The sequence below is a fragment of the Cordyceps militaris genome (genome assembly GCF_000225605.1).
Source record: "Cordyceps militaris CM01 unplaced genomic scaffold CCM_S00005, whole genome shotgun sequence".
NCBI lineage: Eukaryota > Fungi > Ascomycota > Sordariomycetes > Hypocreales > Cordycipitaceae > Cordyceps > Cordyceps militaris.
In genome coordinates, this window is record NW_006271973.1 from 2,425,837 (window position 1) to 2,446,132 (window position 20,296).

Here is a 20,296-nt window from a genome sequence, read left to right on the forward strand (position 1 = left end):
CATCTATTGATCCAGCGAGTTGCCCAGCATGAGCGACTGCTGATTAAAGTATTGGGTCTCCCAGTCCTCCACAATCGTATCAAAGTTGCCCCATTCTTGGATCGTGTCTGGCTGCAGCGGAAGGTTGAGTGTCTGCTCGGCAGTCGTCGCAAACGGCTCGTGGTCCATGGCGCTCTGCTCGTCTCCGTTGTGGTTGCCGTTGTTGTGCAGTCTCTGACGCGACTCGATAAAAGCCTTGGCGATGCGGTACAACGCCGCGCACAGCGTCTTTTGGCGATGTACGAGCTCATATCCAATGGCAATATCGTCGAGTGTGTCGAGCACACTCTTCAGCAACTGCAGGTCGTTGGTATCCGTGCTGGCGATGCTGTGCAGAAACGTGACGATGTATGGCGTGAAAGACGAATACATGAAAATCCTGACGAGTAAGTGCTGGATGACAAAGGGGGGGGGAGGGAAACGTACCAAACGCCGTAATATGATACTGTCCCGGGCCCTGATGCAAGCACCGAGGGAAAGATGTGCAGGTGCGTCTCAAGACCCTGCCGGGCGGCCGCGAAACACTCGGGTGAAATATCAGACGGCGAGTTGGAGCTGGTGCTCCCGCGATGCAACAGCGTGAGCACCGAGTAGTAGATGATATCCACAGCCATAAAGGTATGCTGGTGCACCATTGGATAGTACGCGTCGGCGCTTTTAATCTGATGCCACTCCATGTACCACTGGTTGAGCTCAGCAGCGAATGTAGCGACACGGGCTTGCCGTTTCGAGGGTTCCGCGGCCAGCGCGACAATGGCGCCCGGGGAGTAAATCTTGCGGTAGATTTTGCTCTGGAGGCGGGAGAATCCAGTGAATAAGCGCAGAGACGTGTCCCAGACAGCCTGGCGCGGATCCGAGGAAATATTGAGCTGCGGCACGTCCACATCGAACTCTTGAATGACGGCGGCGCGGCCGAGGCGCAGCGTGAGACCCAGCTCCGAAATGTAGACATGCCAAAAGAGGAGTCGGCGCTTGTGCGACTCCTCGGGAGAGAGCTGGCCTTTATCGTTTCGATGGTATCCTAGCTGCACGCAGTGCCGCGCGGCCGCGGACACGACGGCCTGGTGACGGACAATATCGCCGATCGTATGCGCATAATAGGCCTTAGCAGTTAGTCTCTAGTTTTGAGGGGAGAGGGATGAGACGTACAGCGAGACACAGTGTCAACGCATTCTCGTAGTTTGCGATGGCGATAATTTCTGCCTCCTCAACGCCTTGGTTAAAGTTGGCGTCGGTCACTTGCCGATACTTGGCCAGGTCCTCGGCGTCAATCTCGCTATCACCGCGAGACTGCACCTCCCAAATCGCAAAGTACAGCAGAGCGTTGAACAAGGTCAGCTGACCCACCGTCATGGGATCTAGCGGAAAGTATACGTTCTGGCACAAATTCTTGAGCAGGTCGAGGTCGGGTATCGGATGAACAATCAGCAGCAAGGGCTTGGCGCCTGCTTACTCGTTAGTGGCCACGCTCTCCGCACTGTACAATACGGAGAGTGTCCATACCGTTCTTCACTCTGCTCTCGAGGTAGCGAATAATCTTGAGAACAAAGCTAGAAGGGACCTGTTCCCTCTTGAGGACAGGATCCGCTCGGGGCCCCGCGAGAGCTGTGCTGCGACTCGTGTTGGAGCGCGCCGGGGCGCTGCTCACGTCGCTCAGCGTCTTGAGCTGGTCGGCCACCTCGCTGGACTCTGCGCTGGCCGGATGAGCGAGCTCAGCAATCTGACTGGCAAGGTACGACTGGCGCTCGAAGGACGGGTCGCGCTCGACGAAGCCCGTCGAATCAGTCCAGGTCCTTTGCGTGGCGGCAGCCACTGGCAGGACAGAGGCGCTGCGGCCGTCGCGGCTGGTGGCACCGGGGTCGAATGAGCAGCTGGGCGACGGCGAGGTAGACAACTTCTCGAGGGCTTGCTCGAGGCGCGCTATACGCTGTTGCAATTCTTTGTAGGGGCTTCCGTTGCTGTATATGCACCCACACCGCGAGGGGAAGGGGAAGACGCGGCGGCGCTCCTCCTCCGCCGGTGTGGTCTAGATTAGCCTGCGATGCTGTATGACGGGATAGTGACAAGGGCCAAGGTGGTGTGGTTTGAGGAACTGAGCTAGAGGCCAAAGGCTACCAGTCCAAGTTCGTATACAAATTGTATACAAATTGTGTACAAATTGTATAGCCCCGCGACCAGGTTGGAGGCCGCCGACTTACGTGGATACAGGTGCCACGGCCGCGGAACGCCCAGCGCGCGATCCGGGCTGGCACTGTATATGAGAAGTCAGGCAGTTGGAGCACGGGAGCTGCCGGTTGCATCTGATCTGCGGTCCGTAGTCATTAACACAGCCGAACCCCTCGCAGTGTTTGGAAAAGGCAAAGAGTTCCGCCTCGTTTTCCGTTGCTCAAGTCTCACGAACAAGCGCACATGAGATGGCAGATGTGAAAAGCAAAAGGAGAGGCACTCACCTTGCGGACTCGGCAATTGTTGCACTAGTAGCCAATACAATGCGCCGTGTCAGTAGTCCCGGTCGTGAAGCTGTTTGCGAGATCTGGGTGGCGGCAGACATACCGCTCGGGGCACGACACTGGGGGACTCCATCATGAGCATTACAATGGTTGGACCCTTTGCATCATACGTCTTCTAAAAGAGGCTCTGGAAGATTCCTTACGTGTCTGGGTGAGACGCAGAGACGCAGAATGCATACCCGGAAGTCACGGTGCCGCGGAACGCGCGGAGCACGTGGGCCTGTCGCCTGTAACCACTTACACAACCCACGATCCAACTCGCTACCCTGTACTATGTACCCTGTTTTTTTTTTCAATGCCTCTCTATCCGGGCTTTCTTTTCGCCATAACTACTAGGTTGCTATTAGGGTATTTGCGTACTTTAAGAAACCATAATGGTTTTGGCCGAATGGGTGCGTTTAGGTGCATGCCACTCGTGGACGAGGTAATTCCATCAACTCCAATCATGGACACACGACACGTAGCAACATCGACGTCTGCAAGCAGGCACTGGTTTACGACACTGCTGCAACAAAGTCATTTCAATAATCGTAATGTAGCCAATTTATCGTCATTACTATTTTGAGGAGTTTTCGCTGCCCATTTCCTTTCATCTGCCTTACAACTTACAGGAGGCCACCACCCCCGAGAATCTGAGCCGCACCTGTCTTAACGGCGTTCATGGCCGCCAGATACAGCGACGGACCGATGCTGATTCTAGCCACGCCCATCTTGGCCAGCTCGGCCGTCGAATGACCACCATCCCTCTTGGTCAGCAACACGGCGACGCGGCCGTCCAACTCGGCCACCAAGGTCTGCACCTCATGGGTGCTGAGCCCCCGCGCGCCGCCGCCCCAAAAGAAGACAGTCGTGGCACCGGCCGCCAGGTACGCCCGGCCACGGTCCAGCGCCTCGCGCATGCGCGTCGCATCATCGAGCTCTGGCGCAACATCTAGCCTGAAGACGTCGCAGCGCGCATTGATCACGAAATCCGGCACGCCCGCGGCGGCGGTCGCCCGGAGCGCCGTCTGGATGCGCGCGACGGCGTCGGCTTTACTGTACAGCGAGCCGGCGAAGCCGCGGCCAAAGCCGGCCGCGGGGATGCTGTCTTCGAGGTTGGCCCCCGCGATGCCGTACTGCGCCGCTGTGGTGAATATCTCTTCAATGCGCGCGCCGTAGCCGTCTTGGAGGTCGGCGGACAGGGGCAGGCCGGCCCCGGCGGCGAGCGGAGCGAGTTCGCGCAGGGCGAGCAGATTTTGCTCGGCGGTCAGGTCCTCGTCGGCGGCCCCGCGGGCGTGGGCGAGCGCCCAGGAGGCGGTGGCGATGGCGGCGACGGGGTGGTCGGAAGGGGTATTGAGGGAAGAGAGGGCGAGGAGGGACGGCGTGTCCCAGACGTTGGGGACGATGAGGGGTTGGCCGGGCTTGTGCAGGGCCTTGAGCGTCCTGGCGAAGTCGTTGGTGGAGGACATGGCAAGGGTGGCTTTGGTTCTAGTAGTTTGATGCGGTATCGAGTGCGATTGGATAGGACCGAGGGATTGAGTTTGAGAGTGGTTGAAGCGGCGAAGATGAGGAGAAAGAGTGGTGATGGCGAATGGCAGCAACAGAGGACCGTTCTTTATAGCGCGCCGCAATGGTTTGGTCAAAACAAGGGCGCGAGATGCCATTTTAGCTACTTTTGTCAGCCACGATATTGGTCACTATTCAGCCTCTGGATGTACGCCTTCACGCATGGCGGTGCTGGGAAAGGTGGTCCGCCGTGAAAAGACAAAATGGGCGGAGCGCGTCCCGGCGTGGAGAAGCCAAATCGTGGATACAGTGTAATACGATGTAATATGGCGGGGAGGGGCCGAAGATCGAGAGCGACACGTGAAATGAGTCGATATGGGTCATGGAATCTGGAATTGGTCAGGCAGTCGTCGTCATGGGAATTGAATGGTGACAAGTTTGAATTTGACAGCTCGTTTGCACGGCTGACGGGCCGCAGCGGCGAGCCGAAATGGGAAGCACCGTGACTGCGCGGGGCAAACGAAGCTCGGAGACTACATCTTTGTATAACACTCCGATGTGTGCAATTCAAATCGAACCCGATTTAACACCTATAATTATAAGGAACCCTAGTAATTAGGGAACTATACACTACTAGTAAAGCTAGTACTACTAGTATTAGATATATAGTAGCTAAGAATCTATAGTAAGTATAAATTATATAAGATAACTAATTCTATAAAATAAAGAGGTATTTAAAGTTAATTTAAAAAGGAATTAGTTATAAGATTAATAAAACCTATATATAAATTAAGCCTAAATTAAAACTTTAAATAGAATTATAAAAATAAGACTATTTTATATAAATCTTAATTAATATTTAAATAGTATTTAAACTTTAATTAAAAGAATAGGTTATTTTTCTTTTAGTTATTATAAAATAAAAAGGATATTTCTTAAAAGGAAAAAAAAAATAAGCTTTAGTCTTAATAAATAATATAACCTACCTTTTTCCTTTTCTATTTTTCTATTTAATCTAACCTAATTATTATAATTCTAAAGCTTTTATTAAAAGATTATTTAAAAAGAAAATAAAAGCTATTATTAAAAATAAGGCTAAATTATAAAAAAAGAAAAAGGTATTTTAACTTCTTTATTTCCTTAACCTTTTCTAAGATATCTTTTTATTATACTAATAAAGGATAATATAATCTAAGAAATTAATAATTTCCTTAAAAAAGCTAAAGATAATATATTCTCTTTATTAAATAAAGAAAAGAAAGAAATCTAATAATAGATTTATAAAGCTAAATAAAAAAATACCTTAAAAAAAAACTTTAATATTTTAAAACTAAGCTAAATAAGAAAAGTTATTTATTATAAGATAGAAGTAATAAAGATAATTACCTTTTTTAAAGTATCTAGATTTAAAATATTATTAAACTATTAAACTAATATAACTTTTAAATCTATAATTAATAAAAAAAGGATTTATAAAAAGCTTTTATAGCTAATTTAAAAAAGTTTTATAAAGAATCTTTAAAAATTATCTATACCTAGAAATATATAAACTTAGCTTATTAAACTAGATAGAATTAATATCTAAATAAGCTATTATTAATTAAATAAGAAGAATATAATAATAATTAAGACTACTTTATAAAATAAAATAAGATCTTATTAAAAGACTTTATTAACCTAGAAATAAATATAGCTATTACCTTTAAGTCTACTAGATAGAGGCTAAGCTAATACTTTATAGATTTTTACTTATACTTAGATTTATTAAAAAAGAAAGTATTAATACTCTTTAAAGCTAGGAAAGTTTAATAGTATTTTATAAAACTATAAGAATAGCTATAAAAAAAAATTATTAACTATATAAGTAAGAACCTAAAAATAAAAGAAAAGGTAGTATTAGTTATAACCTAATATTAAGAAAGTAATATATTAAAATAAAAACCTTTAAACTAAGAATTAAAAGAAGGTATTAATAAGAGGTATAAACTAAATTATAAGAATAACTAATAGGATTAAAATAGATTAAAGCTAGATTACTAAGAAAGACTATTTATATTATATTAAAAAAGAAAGTTTCTTTTATTTTAAAGAATAAAAGAAATTATTTACTATAAATATAATAAACCTAGGTATATAGCCCCTAAATACCCTAAGAATAAAAATACTAATAAGCTAGACTTAGGAAAAGGAAACTAGATAGTATAAGTAGTTCTTTTACTATTTTAATTTATACTAACCTTTTAAAACTAAAAATATAAAGCTTAGAAAAAAAGCTATAACTAGAGTTTAAAATAGGCTTAATATAAGGAAAACCTATATAGAAAGAAATAATAGCTAAACCTTTCTATATAATAAGTACTTTAACTAATTAGGTAAATACTACCTAGGTTATTTTAAATATAAAAGTAGTTATTAGTTTAATTAGTATTAAGTTAGTTTTATAACTTAATATTTAAAAATTAAAAATAAAACTACTAAGAATTAAGATAATAAGGGGAGCTTAACTCTAAGTAAGTAAGCTTTATAAAATACTAATTACTTTAATAGATTCTAGAAATATTATAAGAATTATTATAGTCTAGTATTCTTTATCTTAAGATTTAGATTAAGGAGACTACTAACTCTTAATTAAAATACTAGGTTTAAAAAACTATAATATTTTTATTAATCTAGTCTAATAGCTATAGTTCTTTAAAACCTAAAGTATATAAATTATATTAAATAAGCTTTAGTAGTTTAAGAAATAATTATAAACTACTATTATAGTTTTTATAGTAATTAACTTACTAGAATTATTACTACTTTTAGAAAATAAAGAAGAATTAAAGCTAATACTTTATATAATCCTTTTAAAACTATAAAATTATCTTAATATATTTAATAACTTTAAAGCTAGAATTATCCCTAAGTTTAAAGATTCTAATTATACTATTAATATAATAAAAGAATAGATACTACTTTATAATTCTATCTACCCTCTCTCTTTAAAGGAACTTAAAACCTTATAGGAGTTTATTAATAAAGCTTTAAAGAAAAGGTAGATTTACCCTTTAGTAAGCCTTATTAAATCTCTTATATTATTTATCTTTAAAAAAGATAAAAGCTTTTAACTTTATATTAATTATTAAGGTTTAAATAAGGTTATTTAAAAGAATTAATACTTATTACCTTTAATTACTAAGATTCTAGATTAAATCTTTAAAGTTAAATACTTTTTAAAAATTAATATTAAAGATATATACTACTAAATCTATATTAAAAAAGGTAATAAATAAAAAACTATATTTAATAGTTATTATAAGTACTATAAGTTCTTAATAATACTATTTAAATTAATTAATATACTAATAATATTCTAAAACTATATTTATTAAGTAATAGGTAAACTACTAAGCTATATCTATATTATCTATCTTAATAATATCCTAATTTTCTTAAAAACTAAAGAAAAATATATTAAATATTTAAAGTTAGTTCTAAGAAAATTATATATTATTAAACTATATATTAAGCTCTTAAAATATAAGTTCTATTAATTAAAAGTTAAGTTCTTAGGATTCTTACTCTTAGAATAAGGAATTTAAATAAATCCTATAAAAGTAAAAATAATCTAAGAATAGCCTAAAATAAAAATATTTTAAGAAATCTAAGTATTTTTAGGATTTTATAATTTCTATTAATAATTTATTAACTAATATTTAGCTATAGTTCTCTTACTTATAAGTTACTTAAAAGGTATAATAAATAAGAAAAAGCCTAGAAAAGTAGATATAAATAAAGTTAGTTAAAAGGTATTCTAATAGTTTAAAGAAGTATTTTAAAGTATATTATTATTAAAAAACTATAAGGTTAGAAAACTAGTTTAACTTAAGACTAATATATCTAAAGATATAATATTAAGAATAGTATCTTAAATAGATAAAAAAAGGAAATACTATCTTTTTACTTTCTAGTCTTAGAAACTAATAAATATAGAATAAAATTATACTATTAAAGACTAAAAAATACTAGTAATTATAAAGAGTTTTAAGTATTAATAATAATACCTTAATAAGACTAATATATTAGTAAAAGTCTTAATAGACTATTTAAATCTTTAAATATTTATAAATACTTTATAACTTAATAGTAAATAGGCTAGATAGTATATATTTCTAATACTATTTAGCTTTATAGTAAAGTATTATATAGGGAAAGGTAATTTAGCTAATACCCTAAGTTACTAACCTAACTATATTTTAAAGGATAGTCTAGATATAAGTCTAATAAATAATTTTAAAAAGAAAATAGTATTTATTACTATAATTAATACCTAAGCTATAAAGGGCTAGGTAGAACTAGTCTAACTTAAAAATAGGGAGGATATTGATAATAGGCAGCTCTAAAGCTAGAAGAACAATCTCCTATTACCTAGTATATCTAGTACTTACCTATACTATATAACTAGATAAAAGTTATATAATATAATAACTTTACCTCTTACCCTATATATACCCTATTAGCCTTAATAGGTTATAAGCCTAGTAGTACTTATATTATAAAAGCTATTAATAAAATAAAGAAAAGTATTAATTTCTTATTAAATTTACCTATTATTTATATAAACTAATATTTACTATAAAACTTAAGAAATTTATAACTCCTTATATATAGAAAGAGGAAAGACCCTAAACTCTAACTAATCTAGAGTATATTTAATAAGTCTATTTACTATAAAAATTCTATATAAAGAAAAAGAAATTCTATTACTATACCTTACTTAGTAATTTATATATAGACTCTATATACTTATTTTATATATATTATAATATAAATTTACCTAATATAATTATAGCCTTTAAATAGATATACTTATTAGATTACTTATTATAATTTATAGTCCTAGATATACCTACTAGATTACTTACTATAATCTATAGTCTTAACTACTATAAAAGGTATATAGTAACTACTTACTTAATAAGAAGAATTCTTTATTATTTACTTAAATACTTTTTACCTTTAAATAAATATAAGGTATTTAGTTTAAAAAGAAAGACTATATACTTAGCTTATTATCCTCTTTATTATCTTAAAGTTTTATTCCTTTAGTAAATAATACTATTAATAACTTAACTCTTATATATAAGCTAAGATTTTCTTATAGCCTTATTATTTACTTTATTATTTAATATTATATCTTTAATACTAAAAGAGATACTAAATATCTTAAAGCTTAAATCTAAAAGTAGCTAGGTTAAATAAAAGCTAAAGATAATTAATATATTAAAACTTAATAATCTTAATAGATTACTATTAAAAGGCTAAAGAAATAGTTTTATCTTAATTAAGGCTTATAATAGTAAGACTATAAAGAATCTTATCTAGGAATAGATATAGAACTAGGTCTATACTATTATTTTTATTAATATAAGCCTTAAAGAATATACTTATAGCTTTATTAAGGATAAGGTTATAATATTAAATATAATTATAGCCTTTAAAAAGTACTTTAAATTAAAAGGTATTACTATCTTCTAAACTATAGCTAACTATCTCCTAATACTAACCCTTACTTAATATAGATCTATTAAGAAACTTATTATAGTACTTATTAATACTTAGGCTAAGTAGTAATCTTTTAATAAAGACTTTAAAGTCTTTAAGGCTTTAATAGTATATCTTTTTATTAATAGTCTTAATAAAGAGTTTAACTCCTATACTACTAAGATAGCCCCTTATCTTATTCTAAAATAGACTAATAATACTATTATAGCTTTTATAACTATATTTATATAGGTAGTTATAATTATAGTTAACCTTACTAAGCTTAAATAATAAAATAATAAAAAGTCTAAATAGTAAGCTACTTTAATTATTATAATAGCTATTAAAAGGTATCCTCTTTATAATATAATAAAACTTAATACTACTAGGTACTTTTATTCCTTTTATAAGCTTCTAGGTTACTCTAATAAGTAATACTAAAAGTTATACCTTAAACTCTATTTAATAAACCTACCCTTTTTATTTTAATAAAATAAAAAGTATTAATACTTAACTAAAAAATATAATAATAAATATAAATATAAGAAGGTTAGCTTTAAATAGTATATAAGTCTCTTTATAGACTTTAAGCTAGCCTAACTTACTTTTATTATCTTTTAAAGTCTATAATACTTTAATTAACTTAAAGTAGATAATACTTTTATAGGTATTAAACCTAAATAAGATTTTAGTCTTTCTATATTATTATATTAAAAACTAATACTACTTAACTCTAGTATATCTAGCTATATCTTAGACTATAAGGAACTTATAAAAGACTTATCTTTCTACTTAGGCCTTAGTATTTAAGGTCTTATTAATACTATTTTAAAACTTACTACTTATAAAATAGCTATTATTATTATAAAGAGCCTTAAGATTACTTTAGAATTATATAATAGTATTCTATAAGAAGGTACCTTAATAAGCCTACTCTTTATTAGTTATCTAGTAATAAAAGATATTATAATAGTCTTTAGTAAAAAAAAAGTAGTTATAATAAAGAATTAAGGGGTTATTCTTACTACCTAATAAACTATTAAAGTCTATATAATTAACTATATTACTCTAAGTATTAATATATTAGCTTATATAATAAATAACTTAAAGTATAAGCTATAATATAATTAACTTAAATATTTAGGGGAATAGAATATTATTAAACTTATCTTTATCTTTATTAGTATAAAGTCTATTAGTTAGTATAAATATTATATTAGCTATCTTATAAAGAGATAAAAAGAAAGCCTTTATATTTATTTATTCTAGAAGGGAATATATCCTTTTAAAAGCCTTTATACTAATATTATTAGTATCCTACCTACCTCCTAGAAGAAGGATTAGTACTAGGTTATTATTATTAATAATTATACTAGAATATACTAGCTATTCCCTATTAAAAAGAAATCTTAGCTACCTAATATAATACTAAATTTTTTAAAGATATAGGAATATTTAGAATATAAATACTACTTTATTTAGCTAAATTAAGGGGGGGAGAATATTATAACCTAGTTTAAGAACTTTTATATTTCCTTAGGTATATACCTATAGTATTCTACTACTAATTAGTATTAATAGAATAGTATTACTAAGGTTAAAAATAGAATACTATAAAATAAGCTTTTTCTTATTATATATTAGTTAAAAGTGCTAATTAAATTCTAACTAGTTATAGTATAGGTTTATACTACTTTTTAATAGTATACCCTTATAATAAAGAATAATAAACTAATAACTCTTTATAAACTATAGTTTAGAGATAAACCTAACCTTAGTTATTTATAAATTATAGGTAGTTATAAGTAGTAAAAGACCTCTTATTATATTCTAAGAATAATTCCTAAAACTATCCTATATATCCTAATTAGATATAAAGGCTAAACTAACTATATTATCTTAAATACTAATAGACTTAATAGACTAGTAATTACTAATAATATTATCTTTTAAGAATAGCCTAATTAGCTATTTAAAGATTTTAAATATAACCTTCTTTAGTAAAATAACCCTACCTTAGGCTATAAAAGTAAAACTATATACTACTTTTTAGGTTAATAGGTAATTAGTAGGAAATAAAAGTATATAAAAATTACTCTAATTACTTATAACTTACTTACTAATAGGAGCTTTATAGTAAAGCACTATAGTATACCTACTACCTTAACTATAGGGCCTAAGTAAATAATACCCTTTATATTCTTTATATTAATAATATTAGGAATTACTAATAAAGATAATAATATTTATAACCTAGCTAATAATAATAACTTTATTAGCTATCTATATATACTAAGTAATAATAAATTTAAACTAATACTATTAAATATTTAATTAACCTTATATCTTATCTTTACTATTAGTATTAATAAGATACTATCTAACCTCTTTAAAATACCTTTATTCCTAACTCTAAGTAATACTATTAAGTAAAAAGAAAGACTTATAATATAGATTAAAATTCTAATTAGATTAGTCTTAATATCTTAAAACTACTAATATATACTTTACTTTAATCTTAATAATATAATAAATCTTATTATATTTAGTAACCTTATCTATAATAAAGAACCTATAATATATAAATAAGCTATTTTTTACTTTAACTTATAAAAGTAAAAAGGCTTAATAGTAAATAAGTATAACTCTTTAATAGAAAACTATATTATAATTATAGTTAATAGGCTTAAAAATAAGATTATCCTTTTAGGTAAGTAGGTATATAAACTTAAAAGAGGTACTAATAATAAGGTTATTTATTAGAAATCCTAGTATATAGTAAAAGGTTTTAATTAATATAAAAGACTTAATTACTATAAAATATTTATAAGTATACTAAAAATTTTAATACTATATTTATTACTAATAATTATAGCTACTTTAGACCTTAAGGTTAAGTAAATAGATATTAAGACTACCTTTCTTTATAGTCTTATAAATACTAAAGTCTATATTAAAATACCTAAAAGATATTAAGAAGAATACTTTAAGAAAGTATAGAAGCTACTAAAATCCCTATATAGGCTAAAGTAAGCCTTATAGATTTAATATATAACCTTTTATAAAACACTTTAAAGTCTTAGCTTTAAGCCTATATAGCTTAATTATTCCCTATTTATCTATAAAGATAGCCTAATTATTATAGTTTATATTAATAATCTTCTTATTATTAGTAAGAATAAGGTTACTATTATAGAGATTAAGAAAGCCTTATTAAATACCTATAAAATAATAGATATAGGCTTTATTAGCTACTATCTTAGTATTAATATCTACTAGGACTAATATATAAGAACCCTTATACTCTTTTAAAGTAAATATACTAAAACCCTTTTAAAAGAAGCTAGCCTCTTTAACTATAAACCTTATAACCTATTAATAAGTCTTACTATTAAAAGTATTAAGTAATAGCTAACTATTAAGAATAGCTAGTATACTAAGACTTATAAAGGCCTAATTTATCTTTCTAACTACTCTAGGCCTAATATCTACTTTATTATTAGTTATTATTATAGATTTATAGCTACCCTACTAGTAGAATATATTACTAGCTTAAAATAGCTTTTATAATATATTAAAGGTACTATTAACTATAAACTTATTTTTATAGGACCTAATAAAGGACCTTAAGTTTACTATAATACTAATTATACTAGCTACTAATAAATATATAAATCTATTAATAGCTTTATTATTACCTTAAAGAGTAGTATTATATCCTAGTACTTAAAGCTATAGAATATTATTATATACTTAACTACTAAAGTAGAGTATATCTCTTAATATAATATAGTCTAGGAAGCTATCTAGATTTAATAGTTTTATTATATTATTATAAAAACCTTTAAAGAAAAGCCTATCTATACTAAGACTACTATCTAGGCTAATAACTCTAATACTATTACCTAAGCTTCTAGTATCTAAGAATACCCTTATATAAAGTATATAAATATTTAATATTATTAATTATATAAATAGAATATACTATATTAATTAAACTTTAGTTAAATTCTAAGTACTAAGAATACTACTAATATTATAACTAAGTTATTATTAAAACTAGCCTTTTATAAGTATAGGTACTACCTAGAACTATACTAAGTACCTTTTAAGCTATAATTTTCTAAGGGTCTATTCTAAAAGTATTATACTCCTAAGGCCTCTAGTCTTTAAGGTATTACCTATTAAAGCTATTCTATAAGTATTATAGTTAATTAGTTCTATACCTTTAAGGTATTACCTTCTATAGGTATTATAGTAGGCTCTTTATTAATACTATTAGTACTAGCCTCTAAGGTATTACCTACTAAAGGCTAGCTAGTTCTTTATTAATACCTTTATTAGTACTAGCCTTTAAGGTATTATCCTTTAAAGGCTAGCTAGCTTTATTAATACCTCTATTAGTACTAGCCTCTAGGGTATTACCTACTAAAGGCTAGCTAGCTTTTTATTAATACCTCTATTAGTACTAGCTTCTAGGGTATTACCTACTAAAGGCTAGCTAGCTCTCTATTAATACCTTTATTAATATTAGCTTTTAAGGTATTACCTTCTAAAGGCTAATAAGCTTTCTATCTACTACTATCTTCTTACTTCTAGGACTATTATAGGCTAACTAGTACTAAGCCTTTAAAGTATTACCCTCTAAAGGTATTATAGTAAGCCTTTTATAGTTATAAGTTATAGGGTTTTATAGGTCTTATAGCTATTAAGGCTTTCTTTATAGCCTATTACTATTTTATTACTTTTAAGACTATTATAAGTTAATTAGTATTAAGCTTTTAAGGTATTACCCTTTAAAGGTATTATAGTAAGCCTTTTATAGCTATAAGTTATAAGGCTTTATAAGTCTTATAGCTATTAAGGCTCCTCTATAGCTATAATCTTATAGAAGCCTAAGCCTTTATAAGTTTACTATTATTTTATTATTCTTAGGATTATTATAGTTAATTAGTATACTTAGTATTAATATAGTATTAGTATAGTATATTTAGTATTAGTATAGTACTAGTATAGTATTAGTATAGTATACTTAGTACTAGTATAATATTATTATAGTATACTTAGTATTAGTATAGCCTTTAGTATATCTTAGCTAGTAGTTCCTTATATATTCTATAGCCTTTAAGATAAGGTGCCTTTATTAAATATAGTTTATAATATAACTTTTATTTTTTATAAAATTTATTTATATAGGTTTTTAAGTTAAATTACCTTATAAGTAAAAAGTAAAAAATATAGTAATTATAAAGCCCTCTATATAGTAATAAGGCCTTCTATATAATAGTAAGCTACTCTATACCTAATATTACTATAAGCTACTCTATACCTAGTATAACTATAAATTATCCTATACCTAGAAGAAAAAGGTAACTTAGGTATACTAATAGGTACTATTATACCTATTAGTAAGTAGGAGAATTAGGCTACTATTATAGTATATTATAATAGCTATAGTAGTTACTACTTTTCCTTATAGTTATTATTTTATTCTTTATAGTTATTATTTTATTCCTTATAGTTATTTCTAGTTATTTTTCCTAGTTAATATAGATTAAGTAGGAGTAATAATAGGTAACTTTAAAGCTAGAAGAATAATCTCCTATTACCTAGTATATCTAGTACTTACCTATACTATATAACTATATAGTAGTTATATAATATAATAACTTTACCTCTTACCCTATATATACCCTATTAGTTATAATAATAGAAGCTTATAGAATATAACTAGGAGTAAGAGCTTAAGAAATATAACTAGGGGTATTATAGCTAGAGCCTTAATTATAAGTTAAGACTAAACCTTAGGTAAGATAAGTATAATATCCCCCCTAAATACTAAAGTATAGAATATAGCCTATTCTAAGAGTATATATAAGAAAAATAGAAGAATTAGTATTATTACTCTATTTTATAGTATATATAGCCTTATTATAAAGCTAAAATACCTCTTTATTTTATTTAAGTTAGTAGGCTATTACCTAAGCTATACTTACTCTAAAAGCTAGACTTAAAGTAAATAGTATTAACTAAGAGCTTAGGAAATCTTCTATAAAGTAAACTTATAATATAATCTTAAAGTTTTTAGGCTAAAGAAAAAGGGGGATAGGTTAATAATATTTACTAAAATAAGAAAATAAATAGAGATTAAACTATTATAATAGTATAAAACTATACCTATATACTTTAGTATATAGTATTATTCTAAGCTAGGTAGTTTATAAGGTCTTTAAATTAACTATATAATAAGCTTAGCTAGGGTAAGATTAAGAATATCTAGTTTAGTAAAGTAGCTACTATATTAACCTAACTTAGTAGTAATAAGAATATAGGCTAGTAAGCTATCTAAGCTAGAGTAGTTAGTCTAATTATAATAACTTATTATAGGCTTTATAATACTTAATAAGGGCTTACTAATAACTTAAAAGGAATAGGAGACTAGTACTACTACTTAATAATAACTATAAGTAATATTATATAGTTTAAAAATACTTTATCTTAAGTATATTTATTTTAAAAAGAAGATATAATAAGCTAAGAAGAATATAAAGATAAAGATAGTATAAATAGAGGATATAGAAAATAATAAGAAGAGAACTTATTTTAAAAATAACTTAGAGAATATTTATATTATTCTACTAATTATTTATTAGCTAGTAGTTACTAACTAATAACTATAATACCTATATAAATTAAATATACTATATTTATAAAATAAATCTATTACTAGGGTATAAGTATAATTTATAATAAATAAGAAAGTAATATAGGGGCTAAGAAAATAGTACCTAGAGAAGTACCTTTTAGAAGGGAAGGTAATTATAATACTTTAATATATATAATTTAAATTAAACCTAATTTAATACCTATAATTATAAAGAACCCTAGTAATTAAGGAACTATATACTACTAATAAAGCTAATACTACTAATATTAAATATATAGTAGCTAAAGATCTATAGTAAGTATAAATTATATAAGATAACTAATTAGCTATAAAATAAAGGAGTACTTAGAGTTAGCCTAAGGAGGAATTAGTTATAAGATTAATAAGACTTATATATAAGTTAAGCCTAAATTAAGACCCTAAGTAGAACTATAGGAATAGGACTATCTTATATAAGTCTTAATTAGTATTTAAATAGTATTTAAACTCTAATTAAAAGGATAGGTTATCCTCCTTTTAGTTATTATAAAATAAAGGGGATATTTCCTAGAAGGAAAAAAGGGATAAGCTTTAGTCTTAATAAGTAATATAACCTACCTTTTTCCCTTCCTATTTTTCTACCTAATCTAACCTAACTATTATACTTTGCAATAAAGACTCGGGAGTGGCTTGTCTAAAGCTTTACAAATCTAATCAATTCTTACCCCGTCTTAGAAATAACGAACAAGAAAATTGCGTATTATTTGCTTTATTTGAGACTCCATTGGCCCAAGAGCGCACACGACCAACAACCAAAGCCTCACTACAGCAGCCTATAGGTAAGTTATTGCTAAAACGCATTTTACATGCTTATATCAGGGTTTACATACTAGGTATATACTAAGAGTGTATATAATTATTTTTAGTATATTAATATCTATATTTATATAATATAGAATATAATTTAAGGCTATATATACTATTTATTAGTAAAATTATATTTTATAAATCTATAACTCTTTTTATTATATTAATTACTATTATAAATATAATATTATTAGTTATTATAGTTTTTATAACTTAGTTTAATAATATTAAAGAGTTAATAACTTAAGTATTTATAAAAACTAATATTCTTATAAATAAATAGCTTAATACTATATATAAATAATTTATACTTATATACCTATTTTAATTAAATTTAATACTAATATATAATTATAAATAAAGCTAATTATTAAATCTATTATATATTTAGAATATTAAGGTAATAATTATCTATATTTATAATAAAGAATATAAAATAGTATAATACTCTAATATATATAATTTAAATTAAACCTAATTTAATACTTATAATTATAAAGAACCCTAGTAATTAGGGGACTATATACTACTAATAAAGCTAGTACTACTAGTATTAGATATATAGTAGCTAAAGATCTATAGTAAGTATAAATTATATAAGATAACTAATTAGCTATAAGATAAAGGGGCGCCTAGAGTTAGCCTAAGGAAGAATTAGTTATAAGATTAATAAGACCTATATATAAGTTAAGCCTAAATTAAGACTTTAAGTAGACTTATAGGAATAGGACTATTTTATATAAGTTTTAATTAGTATTTAAATAGTATTTAAATTCTAATTAAAAAGATAGGTTATCTTCTTTTTAATTATTATAAAATAAGGAGGATATTTCCTAGAAGGAAAAAGGGGATAAGCTTTAGTCTTAATAAATAATATAACCTACCTTTTTCCCTTCCTACTTTTCTACCTAATCTAACCTAATTATTATAAATAGCTTATTTAAAGTATTAAAATTATAGTTATATCTTTACTAACTATATCTAGCTTTAAAGGCTAGCTAGGAATATATATATAAACTATATATACTCTTTTTAAGTATACTAATACTCTTTAAAAGGTATTATATAATACTATTTATATATATTATTAATTAATAATAGTTATAACTAAATTATACTTTTTTATTATATAAGAAGATATATTAAATATAATAAGTATATATAATATTATATAAGTATAATAGTAATAGATTATTATAGTATTTATTAAATAGGTAAGGATTTAAATAAAATATAGTTAAATATATATTTAAGTATATTTACTAGTACTTTATTAAATATTATAGCTAAATATAAGTAATAATAGTTTATATATAAAAGAAAAAACTTTATATAACCTTTTTTTTTAATTAATATTAATACTTATTATAATAAAGAAATACTACTTAAAAATAAGTATATAGTATTAAGAGTTAGTATAGTAATATCTAGACTAGGATATATATCTTTACTACTATTTAATATTATATTTATCTATATAAGAATTACTATTACCTATAAAAGAAACTATTTAAAAGTCTTTTTTAAGTAATTATAATATTTTAAATATAAAGTTAACTATAATTAATAATAAAGACCTTATTATACTTAACTTAATAAATAATATAAATATACTTTTAATTTAAGTTATACTTTAAAGCCTTTTTATTAATAGTTAAGTTATAATATAGAGTATTATTTTAAATAGTATATAAGTAAGATAAGCTAGTTTTATTATAACTTAACTAAAAATAAATAATAAAGATATTATATTTATATTTTAGCTATTTAATATTATAATTAAAAATAGATATATTAAAAATATTCTAATACCCTAGATAATATCTAGTCTAAACTATATTAATAAATATATATTATAATAATATATTTATTTATAGTTTAAATACTAGTTATATAAAGATATACTATTATTAATTATATTAAATAGTATTAATCTTATATTATTAGTATTATTAGATAAAGAGTAGGAAGTTAAGGCTATAATTATTCTAGAATCCCTTTTAAGTATTATTAATTACTATATTAATATTTAATAAATAATAATAATTAAAAGGCTTTTAATAGTATTTAAGTATAATTAATTAAATAAAAAGATTATAATTAATCTTTTAATAATATATCTAGATAATTAAAAGTAATTAATAATAAGTTTATATATAATAAAAAGGGTTTATACTAATTTATAAGCTTTATTTTATAAAATAAAGCTATTAATAAAGAAAGTAATAACTTAAAAGCTAAATATATTAAATTTAAAACTTAATATTAAGTAAGAGATTATATAAGCTTTCTTTATTACTAGTAATTTACTTAGTTTAATAAAGCTTATAAATAAGGTAGTTAGTAAGATAAAGAGTAATACTATTAGTATTATTATATAAGAGGATATACTAGTAATACTAAAGGATAAAAGGGTTTTTTTAATTTATATAAAGAAGTAAATATTAAAAGGATAAATATTATATACTATTATTTATTTTATATTTTATATTTTAAATATAGAAATTAGAAAAAAAGATAAAAATAAAGAAAAAAAAAAAAAGGTTATTTCCTTATAATAAACTCTTAGATTATATTAATAGTAATATCCTTATATAATAATAATTTATTAAGCCTTATATAAGTAATAGTAACTAGCTTTAATAAAGCTAATCTAGAAAGAGTTTCTTTAGCTTAATACTAATTAAGTTATTTATATAAGTATAAGTAAATAAGAAAAAAAGGTATTTCTAGGTTACCTACCTCTAGTAAACTACTAAACTTATACTAAATAATCCTATTATAGATCTAGTATATAACTTATAGTAAGTATATATTAATAGTATTATTTAATATCTTAAAGATAGAGTTTAATACTTTTATATTATTAATAGGTAATAGGAATTTATAATTTAGCTTAGTATTATAGCTAAGGTTATAATATAAAATATTTAGTTAATTAGTAATTTTACCTTCTTATATATATATATAATAAATATTCTATTTATATATAAAAGTATAAAAGTCTTTTTAAATTAATAGTATATATAAATTATTAAGGACTAGCTTTAGGGTATTTATAGGTAGGTATTATAATAGTATTAACTTTTTTATAGAGTAAGAGAGGAGGAAAAGCTAGTCTATCTATCTACTCTAGTATATAAAGGGGGTATGCTAGGGGTATGCCTATAGTAGCCTTAGGCTAAGCCTAGTCTAGAGTAGGCCTAAGCCTAACTCCTTTATA

At 28.3% G+C, this 20,296-nt stretch overlaps 1 protein-coding gene across 1 annotated transcript; it reads right to left on the minus strand.

Annotated features, from left to right (window-relative positions):
* Positions 1–3: 3 nt before the first annotated feature.
* Positions 4–3,997, minus strand: CCM_07110 (C6 transcription factor; the record flags this gene model as incomplete). The annotated part of the gene is made up of 6 exons (XM_006672248.1): positions 4–418; positions 466–1,142; positions 1,189–1,484; positions 1,543–1,959; positions 2,238–2,290; positions 3,159–3,997. 6 exons carry the CDS (start codon positions 3,995–3,997, stop codon positions 4–6), a joined length of 2,697 nt encoding a protein of 898 aa, XP_006672311.1.
* Positions 3,998–20,296: the final 16,299 nt, after the last annotated feature.